At 41.7% G+C, this 12,560-nt stretch overlaps 1 protein-coding gene across 6 annotated transcripts in view; it reads left to right on the top strand.

The window, feature by feature from the left end:
- CSDE1 (cold shock domain containing E1) overlaps positions 1 to 12,560 on the top strand; it is a 99,304-nt gene that overhangs the window by 41,042 nt on the left and 45,702 nt on the right. For 5 of the 6 annotated variants that reach the window (XM_029573212.1, XM_029573209.1, XM_029573208.1 and 2 more), the window contains 6 exons: positions 454 to 563; positions 876 to 968; positions 3,340 to 3,437; positions 4,468 to 4,549; positions 5,346 to 5,474; positions 5,605 to 5,730. In XM_029573212.1, coding sequence (XP_029429072.1) covers positions 454 to 563; positions 876 to 968; positions 3,340 to 3,437; positions 4,468 to 4,549; positions 5,346 to 5,474; positions 5,605 to 5,730 — 638 coding nt within the window. The remainder of the gene's footprint in view (positions 1 to 453; positions 564 to 875; positions 969 to 3,339; positions 3,438 to 4,467; positions 4,550 to 5,345; positions 5,475 to 5,604; positions 5,731 to 12,560) is intronic. The other variant, XM_029573207.1, reaches the window with a different exon arrangement.

Here is a 12,560-nt window from a genome sequence, read left to right as displayed (position 1 = left end):
GTATGAAAAAAAAGCATGGGTATAGATTATGCAATTGTAATTGGGAGTCATGTAATGGGGTCCAGTAATGAGCCTGTACAAACCTGTTTTTAAATTGATCACCACATGGCTAGCAGAGTTTTTTGACAAATTGTGTTAAATGGTTTCCCCTTGATCTTGCTACTATAATTGTTTTGGAGGCTTTCATTCTTTCACTGTCTAGTCTGTGCTAGGATATGCCTTCACCTCTTCCAAGTATTTAGACAGTTGTGCCACAGTAGAATTGTCTGCAGTCCCCTTGAATGGGAAGGAGTGTGTGAACAATGTCCCTGATGGCAGTGAGTGTTCCTGCTCCTCCCTAGTCAGAGCTTTTCAGTCTAACAGCACAGTGTACATGCAAGGTCCTTTAAAATAAGGCTGAAGTGCTTCTGAACAGAATGTTGAAGATTGCCCATGTTTTCTTTCATCCTGTAGATGATGTTGAATTTGAGGTATCCTCTGACAGGCGTACTGGAAAACCCATTGCTGTTAAATTGGTGAAATTAAAACCTGAAATTTTACCTGAGGAGCGAATCACTGGACAAGTAGGAACACCTTGTGTACTTCTGCATGCTTCACTGTGTATCTGATCTTAGAAGAGAATTGGGTACCTACAAGTTTATTTTTAACTTGGTGCATTAAACTGTAAAGGAAGAATTCTTTCTTCATTTTTTTCAGTTTGTGAAAAACAGCATGCAGTTTCTTTTTGAGTATCTTAAAAAAAAAAAAAAAAAAAAGACCAAATTGTGGTGTTGCGAATTTAATTTTGGGGTCATTGCTATTTGGTCGGTGTTGGTGTTGCTTCTGTAATTAGCAACAATTTTTATTTTTGTTTTTTTTTTTTTTTTGACTGTTAGGTTGTGTGCGCTGTTCCTCACAACTTAGAGAGTAAATCTCCAGCTGCCCCAGGTCAAAGTCCATCAGGGAGTGTATGCTACGAACGTAATGGGGTAAAAACACCAGTATTTTACTTAAATCTTATTCACCAGTGTGATCTAGAAATTAAAACAAAACAAAAACAAACCTTAGGTGCAAAATCCAAGCTTGTATTTGCCAACCATATGGGCACTTATTAATGAGCCCTGTTTGGGTCATGTGTTTCCAGTGTGGTCTTGTTGTATAGCTTTGTGTTGCTGCATGAGATGTGGCTAATGGTTTTGGTAGCTAAATGGTCCTTTTAATTACAGGTTTCATTTTAGCTCGACAGGATATTTTATTCTTGTCAACTTTTTAGCATAAGTAAAGCACATATCTTCCTGACACAGTTAACTGTTGCATCCATCACTTGTTGACTCCATACTGAATTTTTGTTTCAAGATGTAGTCTATTTCTTGAATATGAAGTCATACGCTGGCTTGACTGACTAAATCTGGTTAATTTAGATATTCCTGTCAAGCAGAATAATCTCAATATAGTATTCATACTTTTGGGCTTGAGACTGCAGGTGCACGTTATCGCTGTCTGGAGGTTTTTTTTTTTTTTTTTTTTTTTTTTAATGTAGTCATGATCACAGTACATGGAAGTGACAATTTAAAATGTATATGATTTAATTTAGCATAATGCTATATCAGTTACAAATTTCACATTGTCAAATATATATAAATATATATTGCATGTTAAATGTAACCATATGAGATTCCTTATCCACATTCTAATAACTTCATACCCTTTAAGTCACTGCCTTTTTCATAAGAACTTGCAAGTACAGGTTAGATGCAGGATTTTTGAAAATGATAGTGAATTTGATATAAGGGTGTGATTAAAATGTGGTTAAATCTGTTGTGCATGTTAAATAACTTGGTTAACTTTATTGAAATATTACATCCTATCAATTGATAGTGTCAGTTTAGAGGTAATTGGATTATTATGACTTCATTTGAGCCAATTCTTTTGTCCTTTTGTGGATTGATTACATAATTTACAGTACCGTTACGTAACTGAGTTCAGATTTTCTTGAATATCATTTACAACCAAAAGTAAAACCTGTTACATGGTGTCTGGTTGCCATATGGATGTGTTGACCTTTTTAGAGTTAACAGTGAGTTTAAAAAAACTGCACTTTTGCATGAAATCACACCCCCCACATGAGATGCAGGGAGCAGTCTCTGGCATTCCCCTGCTCTACTTTTCTTTTCTCACCCGCCAAATGTCTAAAACACAGCATTCAGGTTGTAGTCATTGACATATTTGGTTAAACCAGAACTACAATCTTAACAAAATGTTGAGGGGTTTTTTTTTCTGTTTCCTTGGAAGAACTCTACCTTTCAACTTGGCTCCCTTTTTTTTTTTTGCTTGTTTTGAAAGCACTTTAGTACTTTTATTTCATTAAATTTCCTGCTAGGATTTAATTTTTCAGATGCAAAATGCAGTTGTGGGCCCCTGTAAGTTATGACCATACAGTAATCTTAACGGTTATGAAAATTTATTTATTTTTTTTTTTTTACTGGGAGGTTATACTGGTATTGGAGGTGGGCTACTTTTCCGTGGACCACTCTGTATAATAGTCCAATACATTAAATCTCCCCCCCCCCCCCACATTTGCTATAATTGCTTGTTTATTTAAACTATGCCATCTCATCCTATCATACTAAGCACTACCGGCTTTCAATTTGCCTTTATAAAATCATTGATCAATATGAATTGTATCCAAATAGTTTGTTCTTTCTTATATTTTTTCTGTTGCAAATAAAATCTTGACTCATCTGGCAAGACAGGCTCCTCAGTAGAAATTTGTAAAAAGCATTAGAACTTCTTGTAATCTTTTCTTCAGTGTGGCTGTTAGATAATACATACAGAGAACATAATGTACAGAAGTGATATCCAGGCCTTCATGTTTTCTTCAGCCTTCAGTTCCTTTTAGGAAATATGTAGCCACCTGATTCAAGATGTAAAATTACTGTTAGTAAAGCTGCTATGATGAAGTTTAAATGGTCAGGGCTGGCATAATGGGGAACTGACAAGGTTGAGAATATTGAACTGCCAAAAACAGCAACAGTATTGATTTGGTTGTGCTTTCTGTAAACTTGAAGATGCTGGGGCTGGTGTACTACCTTACAGTGACTGACAACTATCTTTTTCATTTACATTTTCTTTCATGGGTTAAAGAGATGTAAAAGTTTTTTAAATCTCTACTGTTTTTATGAGCAAGATAATCTGATCTAAGCAGTGAACTGCAGTTTTTAAAAAATCAGTTTTGGTGAATGGGAGAAAGGAAAAGGTAGAGATCATCACAATAATTATGCTTTTGTCTTTGCTTAGAAAATTGTGTGCATATTGGATACAACCGTCAATATTTCAGCAATGACCCCTGTTTCTTTGCAGGAAGTCTTCTACTTGACTTACACACCAGAGGATGTTGATGGTAACGTTCAGCTGGAAACTGGAGATAAAATAAACTTCATCATAGAAACCAACAAACAGTAAGTTTGAGCCTTGTTTGATTTTTATGATCTGCTGAGGAAAATGGAAACCTTCAAGTGTTTCCTTTTCTGCTAACTTCAGAACCCAATAGGAAGGCAGGTGCAACAGTCAGGAGCCTCTGGTAGGGGTCTTGGGCATTTAGCTACCATGCTGGAGCTCTTCAAGAGCACTCGTCACTTTATTGATGTATGTATGTATTTAAAGACTTTTATATACCGGTATTAGTAGGGGACATCATACCGGTTCACATCTGAACAGTTAGGTTTGGAAAGTACATGTTAACAGGGAGTAGGAACTGGGAGGGGGATAACAGAGTGCAGCGTGGAAGTATAGATTAAATAAAATAGCCAGGTCCTTAACATAAGAAAATAGAATCACAATTAACATAAGGGGAGTAGAATCACCATATGGAGGTGCATGGGAGAACCTGAAGTGCTGCCCACAACTATCTCCCATCACATTGGAATAGGTAACAAAATGGAAATCTTGATTTGCATTCCTTTTTCTCTTGGTGTTCTCAGCACTCTGGACCCAAGTCTGTGCTGCTTCCTTCAGTTTTACAAATGCATTAGGTAGAATGGAGCTAGTAATTCAGGTTGTCAGTGTCACTGAAGGAGGTTCTTGTACAAGCGGTTTACTGTTGGAACTCTGATCATAAGGAATGGGGGGTGGCTCCAAGAACATGAGTGCTCATTTACATGGATAGTCTTGTTACCAGAGGTAGGTAGTCTTTACAGCAAAAAAGCAGTTAGAATATTTGGTGCTCTGAAACTATATTGCTTGTAACACTATTGTATTGTGTAGTGTAGTAGGTATGTTACATAGGTGGCTACTAGATTTTATGGGTTGAATGGATACTCTCTTCCACTTGGGCAGCAAACGAACATAATGCAGTTGAGAATAAACAAGGATCTGGGAACTGGTTCTGAGACTAAAACGAAAACTTAGGTGGGTATGTGCCTGCATCAGATGTGTGATGTGCTTATCCTTCTTAGATCCAAACCATTGTCTTCAATTTCTTTCTCTCAGTACTGGTGCTGTAAACGCTCGGGGGATTATGCTGATGAAAAAGAAACAAACGCGCTGTCAGGGAGTGGTTTGTGCCATGAAGGTGAGCAAAACTTGGAACTGTATTTTGCAAAAGAGAATTGAAATCTGCTGTAAAATCCATAATGGTAAACCCTTCCTGTACTCTAGATCAGTGTTTTCCCCCACTATCTCCTGGAAGCAGAGTTTTCAGGATTTCCACAATGAATATGCATGTGAAATTTGCATGCACTGGGTCTGCAGTATATGCAAAGCTCTCATGCATATTTGTTCAAAATATCCTAAAAACCAGACTGGTTAGGTGTGGGTCCGGAGAAGGCTGGGAAATGCTACTGTAGATATATAGCATCGCATGGGGCTGACTAGATTAAAAAGATTTAAGGAAGAGGTGGAAGGACGCTCTGACAGGGAGGTGTTCAGCAGGATCACCAGCTCTTTTTTTTTTTTTTTTTTTTTTTTTGCTTTTTGTAAATTCAGTTAAAAGGTTGAAACACCTTTTTAAAATGTGCCAGTTCTGGTGCTTGCACTAAATCAGTTTGTGAATAATTTGTATGAATGGCTAGAAACTGCATCTGAATGGAAACCATTCAGTTCTAGTAAGACTAATATGAAGTCCTGACATTTTTTAGTTCTTGGATTTCCAGACTTCTTGCTTACTTGGCTGTTATTCCTTTGTTAGATTTATACCTTTTTCTTCCTAAATTTGATGGAAAATGTACATTGCATTCATAGATTATCTATAAAATCACAACACACTGGGGTGGTATTTTGAAGTTGCATGTTCAGAATTTGTTTGTGGTCTAATTTAAGTAAGAATTTGGTTTTGAAGTGTTTTCATACACTCGCTATTTGCCTTTTAGGAAGCCTTTGGATTTATTGAAAGAGGTGATGTTGTAAAGGAAATATTCTTCCATTATAGTGAGTTTAAAGGTGATCTGGAAGCCTTACAACCTGGAGATGATGTGGAGTTTACAATCAAGGATAGAAATGTAAGTGTGTTCCTGGAAAACAGTCACTTTATATCTTTAACGCTCTTATTTTTATACATTTACTTTTTATATGGGCTAACCAACTTGTCTGTAGAAACTAGAACTGCCTTAACATGTGGCTTGCTTACAGGGTAAAGAGGTTGCCACAGATGTCAGATTGTTGCCTCAAGGAACGGTTATTTTTGAAGACATTAGCTTTGAACATTTTGAGGGAACAGTAACTAAGGTTATCCCAAAAGTACCCAACAAAAGCCAGGTAAGTCTTGGGTCTTATAAGTTGTTGTAATGAACAAAACCTGTAATCAGCCTGAGTTTGTTAAAATGTTTATATATACCACATTGTCTACAATTCTCATCAGTTTACACAGGACATCCATAAACTAAAATAAACAGCAGTCTGATAGGCAGCCAAGAGTAGATATTAAAAACTTCTTCTTAAATAACATTTTTGTGTTAATTGTCTGGCTACCCCATAGCATAAGTGCTCTATTTCTATGATCTGAAAAAGTAATCCGCTGTGATTTGGTTAATGTATTGGGGTTCATATGAGTAGATGTGTTAGCACAGAAGTTCAAAGGGGTAACTTCAAGAGGAAGCTGGACAGGCTGAAATTGTAGATCTTAAGCACAATAAAATCTGACCTTTTGTATAAGTATTCTCCATGACTGGAACAAAGAGGAATGACCACAACGCCAATACTGATTTCACTACACTGGCTTCCAATTAAATCCCGAATTGAACACATCCATGACAATCATACACAAATTACTACACAATGAACATCAAGGTCAAACTGGTTTAAACATAACCCCCCAGAATCCCCAAAGAAACTTACGTTTAAACACAGGCCGCTTAAGTCGTCGTCCCCATCAGAGATGCTCACTTGACAGCAACCAGAGAGAGAGCATTTTCCATCGCCTGCCCTAAAATATGGAACTCCTCCCAAAAGATTTGAGAACCCAACCTAACCTCAAAAATTTCAAAAAGGATCTTAAAAATGTGGCTGTTTTACAAAGTCTACATTGATAATCAAGTATCGCAGCATCCAAACACCCAACAGAATTACCAACCGAAACATGCAAAAACAAGTCATCAACCAGCACCAAGCAAACCCTTCTCATTCAAAAATGATTTTATATCTGACTATAAAAAGAATAACTTTACATTTAACTAATTGCCTTCCACCCCCCCCCCAGCCCCTCTAATCTGTACCCACTCCGATCCCCTTTATCCACTCATTTTCAAATATAATATGTGAATTAATTAAGGCTATAACAGAATACATATGTTAAGAGAATACCTTTTTGAATCTTGTAAACCGTTGATGGCTTCACCAAATGACGGTATATAAAACTCAACAAATGTATACATGGTAGTCATAAAATTCATAGTTCATACAAGTTGTAGATCCATTGACTTTCAAATTTTCTTCAGGAAAAAAAAGGCATGTATGAATATTTAAGGTGATATGCAGGGAGTTAAAAAAAATTGTATTCAGAGATGTAAGCCAATCCAAGCTGGCCTAAACAGGTATTAGAATAATGGAGTCAACTGGTTACTATCTAAAACACAATTCCTCCGCATTCTGGCAGGTCACTCCCCACCAGTGGGATATGCACCTCTGCCAGCAGATGAAGACTAGCAAAAGCTGACAACATGGATATATAGTCCCGCCCTGACATCAACCTGACACTTTTCTCCACAGGGGATTACCTGTGAGCAAGAAAGCAAAGAAAGGAAGAAAAAAGTGCAAAAGGAGACATTTTTATAGCGCCACTTGCCTTCTGAGGTGATTCATTTCAGTCCCTCCCTCAGCAGAGTGCCTTCAGTCCGGTTACCTGGGATGGTGTGGACTTAAAATTGAATTAGTAGTTGCAAGCCAAGAGAGGCTCAGCAGTGAAAGCTTTCGCCCTCTCCCCCCAGTAGCCAGGACCAGTTCCTGCTCTCAGCCAGGGAGGACTGGGCTCAGGTAAAAGTTTACTTTATTTAAAAAAATAAATAAATAGGAGAAGGAAGAGGTTTCCTACTAGGTCTGTTTTTCCTCTGCGTTCGGCCTTCCCACTCACTTCACTGGGAAGTTCTGTGAGGTGTGGAGATAGTTCAGGCATGCTGGGTTGAACAGCCTTTTGGCTAGGCCCTACTCTCCAGCTTCTGCTTAGTTGGCACATAGGCTGCAAGGGTGATTGCGCGTGTTTTTCACACTCTGCTGTTGTGCACAACTGTGCATTGGGTGTCTGTTGCCGCATCTCCCGCTTGGGCACATGCGACTCCTTGGATGCATGTTTTACACATCCAGATTAGGTGTCTGTCCTTCTGGACGCACACTTTGTGTGCCTAGATTGGGCATTCCTTGAGCCATGTGTGTCTGGACGCCCGGTTTGTATGTCCACTTTGCGCAGGCGTTCTAAGCGCATGTACCTGGATGCACACTTTTTGTGCATCCATTTTGGGTGTGGATTTTTTTTTTTTTTTTTGCATCTAGTTGGGCATATGCCTATACCTGACTGAGCGCAGTAAAACCATGGCACAGATGGCAAAGGAGTCTAAGTGCTTATCTATTTGTGCTGGATGCCACATACGGGCGATACAGCCAGAGCTTTCTTCAAGCTTGTGTCAGCACTGCCTAGATGCTCATGGGGATTTTTCCTCCTGATTTTGCAGACAAGGGTCCATCTCTTCAGTCTGAGGGAAGTAAGACCCCAAGGGTAATAAGACATAGGTGTCCCCCCCTCCTTTGGTTGATTCACAGACTGAGTTGTCGGGAGAAACTTGCACTCAGGATGTTGGATTCAGGCCTTGGGGCCTGGAATGGACCAGTCCTTTTTCCTGGGTGGAATTCCTACAGGGGTTAGACACCTCTACAGGGGCGGCCTTAGGAGTCAACACTACCTACTAGTTTTAGTTCTGTGCCTGCCACCATGGTCAAGCACCGTGGCGCAGTGCAGCCTGACAAGGTTTGAATGCAGGTGGATCAAATGACACCAATGATTATGGAGGAGGCTCTCCTGCTGAGGAAACGGGGTTCCTCCAGATTTGGAGCTGCATAGAACTTTTCTCTTGTTTGTTTTTTCATATTGATGAGTTGCCAAGCTTGATCTCAGACTTTGAAGACACTTGGAGTGGCTGAGACTGACTTCAGGGGTGCAGGAGGACCACCACATTTTGATACCCTATGCAAGGCCTAGTTTCTTTCCCCTCCTGGATGCAATTCAAGAGTTGATTATCTGGAATAGAGTGCGCCAGGTATCCTTTTTAAAGGAGGGCGTGCCTTGGTGGGTTTCCTGTTCGTATTCCAGATCAGTCCAGACAAGTGGGGTTTATGCATCTCTACAAGCAGATGGAGGCAGAGAACAAAACTTTGAGGCACTGCTACGTAACAGAGTGCCACCTGCAGTCCCTCAGTATTTCTGTCTCCAGCAGTCTGTAGAGGTGCATAGCTGCAGTCTGGAGTTTTCAAGAAATGTAAAGCTTAAGAACTGAGTAGATTTTGACTCCCCGAGGTGTTAGGATCCTTCATGGGCCATCCCTTGGGTAGAGCAGCGGGTTGCTGATCCTTGGGGAGCTCTGCCCTTATCTTCAGGAGGGGGTGATAGCCTGTGGTTCCAGTTCCCTCATCCCCTCTGAGTCTGTCGCCTGCCTGGGCTCGCCCATCTTCACCAGAAGCAGTTCCCGCCCAGAAAAATGGGGTTTGGGTACATCCCACTTGTCTGGACTGAGCCGGGGTGCGAACAGGAAAGGAAAATTGGTTCTTTCCTGCTAATTTTCATTCATGAAGTACCGTGGATCAGTCCAGAGACCCGTCCCCATCTGTCAAACTTCCTCGCTTATGGGTATGGCTGAGCTGACATAGCTGGCATATGATATACTCAGATTAAGCAGTGTACATAGTTTTGGTATAGTTTTTCGGTTAAATCAAGGAGGCCTAGTTTGTTGGGACTCCAACTTAAGTCTCTTATTTGCCCAAAGCTTATTGGGGTTTGTTATGGTAAACATCTTTGGTACCTCAAAGTTTTGTGCCTCAGTTTTGTTCTCTGCCTCCTGATCTGTGGTACTTCGGGAATGAAAATTAGCAGGTAAGAGCAAATTTTCCTTTATATCCCTTGGATCTGCAGGCCAAAGAGCAGTTTTCCCTAAGGTGGATACTTTGTGTTCTGTCACAAATGGAACCCTTGTTCCAGTGGAGGAGTGCAGCTATGAAGATTCCTCAGGATTGAAAAATTGAGGCTATCCTAAAGCAAGCCTCTGAGGCAGTGGTGATGAATTTACAAACTGCTGCTTGTTGCCTTGGTAGCTCAAGCTACCTTGCATCTTTCTCAAGAATCTGGCAGCGCTGCTTCCGATAACAGCCGTGGTAGAGCCAGGGGCTGCCGCCTTAGTTGATACAAGCTGTGCCCTGGTTCGCTGCTTCTGTGATTACGGCCATGCGACAGCTTTGGCTGTGCAACTGGTCGGCAGGTACTATTAAGTCCAGTCTTACCAAGCTGTCCTTCAAGGGTTTGCTTTTATTTGGCAGGGAATAAGGAGAAACCCAGGTCCCTTGCATACAAGAGGATAAAAATCCAGTTTCATGGACTTCTTGGGCGAGTGACTGCTCTCAAGACTACTGGTGTTTTTGGCCTTATAGTGGAGGTTTTTTCCAGAGATCCCATCCCTACTGTAGATCTTGGTCCTTTTGCCCCCAAGGGCCTCAAAAGGTGCAAGCTCTGGTAGTGGAATCCCATGATCTGTTCAGTGAGCATTTGTGGGCTCACCTGTTGGTGCTGGAGATAGGCAGCCACCTATCTCGCTTTTATGACAGGTGGGTCTTCAAAGTGGTTCAAGATGGGTATTCTCTAAAATTTCTTCGTATTCCTCCAGATTCCTTTATATTTCCATGCAGCTCCCCTCAGAAAAAGGTAGAAGTGGAAGCTACATTACAAAGGCTGTTGGACCTGAAAATGGTGATTCCCGTTCCCAAATCGCAGCAAAATATGGGCTGTTGTGCCCAAGAAGGAAGGGTCTTTTTTGAAACAATCTCAAGGGCGTCATTTGCGAGTCACACATTTCAGAATGGAAATGGTGCAGTTCAAGAAGAGGAATAACTCATCTCTGGATCTGACGGAGGCTTTATCTGCATATGCCCGTTCGGGAACATCGACTGTTCGGTTTTCCATTCTGGATCATCATTACCAGTTTCAGACCTTTCTTTTTGGGCTGGCTATGGCACACATGACCTTTTTCCAAGGTCGTGGTGGTAGTGGCAGCCCTTTGCAAAGACCATATTCTAGTTCACCACTGTCTGGATGACTGGTTGATTTGAGCCAAGAGCATGGAAGAAAGTCTTCATTTTGATACAAAGCAGCGCAGTGTTTCTGCCTGACTAATATTGTTTGCTGAATGTGTTGTCTTATCAGCAGGTCCTGGGGTTGATGGCTGCTGCTTTGGAAGTAATTCCCTGGGCAAGGGCACATATGCAACCTCTTCAATATACATTGCTTTCCTGCTGGAATCCACAGTCACAATTATGCAGTGAGACCTCCCCTCCAATGGTAGGCAATGCTCCTACCATTGGAGGGGAGGTCTCAGTTGAGCTGGTGGTTACAGGGGGATCATCTCGGGGAGTTTCCTTGGAGATGCTGGATTGGTTGGTACTCATGACAGATGTGAGCCTTCTGTGTGGGGGCGCACTGTCAGGAGCTGATGGTGCAAGGTCACTGGAATGCAGAGTAGTGGCAGTAGAACATCAACAAATTGGAAGCACGGGCAGTTCGGTTAGCGTGCTTGCGGTTTGCCGAGCATTTAGAGGCTTGGGCAGTTCAAATGTCAGTCAGTGTGATTGATTGAAAGTCACAATCGGGGTGGAACCAAGAGTCAACAGGTGTCGAAGATGTGCTCATGGTGAGGGCGGAGCAACATCTAGGCAAATCTGCTTCTCACATTGCTGAAAAGGACAATATTAGAGCCCACTTCCTCAGCAGGAGAAACTTGAACCCAGGAGAGAAGGGGTGCTGGCGAATGAAGCCTTTCAGCTTCTTGTGGCCCCCTGGGGCCTAGGTGACCTTCAGTGCAAAGGTTCCAAGCTTTTTCTATCACAGATGGGACCCCAAAACGCTGGGCATCGACACACTCTCATTCAGGAATGGCCACACAGTGCCCTGCTGTATGTGTTTCTGTTCTCACCTCTGATAGGCAGGTTTGTCTGGAAGATTGCAAGTCAATCCAACATCAACCTTTTAGTGGCTCAGGTTTGGGCTTGGAGGCTGTGGTATGCTGATCTCCAGAGACTGCTGGTGGGCAGTCCCCTCAGACTATTGTCTTGAAAGAGTCTGTTGCGGCAGGGACTCATTCTACACGAGGATCTGGGTCAATTTTGTTTTACGGTTTGTTCATTGAAAGGGCTGCTCTGAAGCGGGGTTATTCACCTACTGTGATTACCCTCCTTACTTCAGGCCAAAAACTTTTTTACTTTTCTATCCTATGTTTAGAGTTTGGAGAGTTTTTTTTTGAGGCCTGGTTTTCTGAGCGAGTTTCTCAACCTCTCAAGGTGGATAGTCCTTTAAATTTGGAATTCTTACAGGATGGCTTGTATAAGGGCTTGGCCCTTAACACCCTGCAAGTTTAAGCTGCAGCTCTTGCTTGTGAGGGAAAGTCAATGGGGAGGGCCTTTGTCTTCCCATTTTGACGTGCCCCGTTTCTTGAAGAGATTTAAGCATCTTCGCGCCCCCCTGCTGTGACTTCTGGCGCCTCTATGGGTCCTTAATTTGGTACTGGAGTTCTAGGGAAGGTCCAACCTTTCAGCTGCTGTGTACTCTCATTGCAACTGTTACCACAAAAACAGTCTTCAAGGTAAGCAATATGTTCAGCACGTGGGACCTCCAAGCTGCAGGCTCGCTCTTGCCATGAACCTTTTCTGCGTATGACTTCGGGAGCAGTACAACTTTGGACTGTCCTCACTCTCGCCAAAAGTGCTTTTGGATTTCATTTGTATCGGTCCATTTCTCTGCCCAGCTTGGACAGGGACAGAGATGAAAGTGAATACAGTCTGCGTTCCTTGGACATAAAGCGTCATATAATGCAGTACTTGGAGGTGACGGAATCTGTACAGAT

This window comes from Rhinatrema bivittatum, chromosome 12 (genome assembly GCF_901001135.1).
Source record: "Rhinatrema bivittatum chromosome 12, aRhiBiv1.1, whole genome shotgun sequence".
NCBI classification, from domain to species: domain Eukaryota; kingdom Metazoa; phylum Chordata; class Amphibia; order Gymnophiona; family Rhinatrematidae; genus Rhinatrema; species Rhinatrema bivittatum.
Note: the sequence above shows the minus strand (reverse complement) of the source record. Positions and strands in the feature narration are given on the sequence as shown.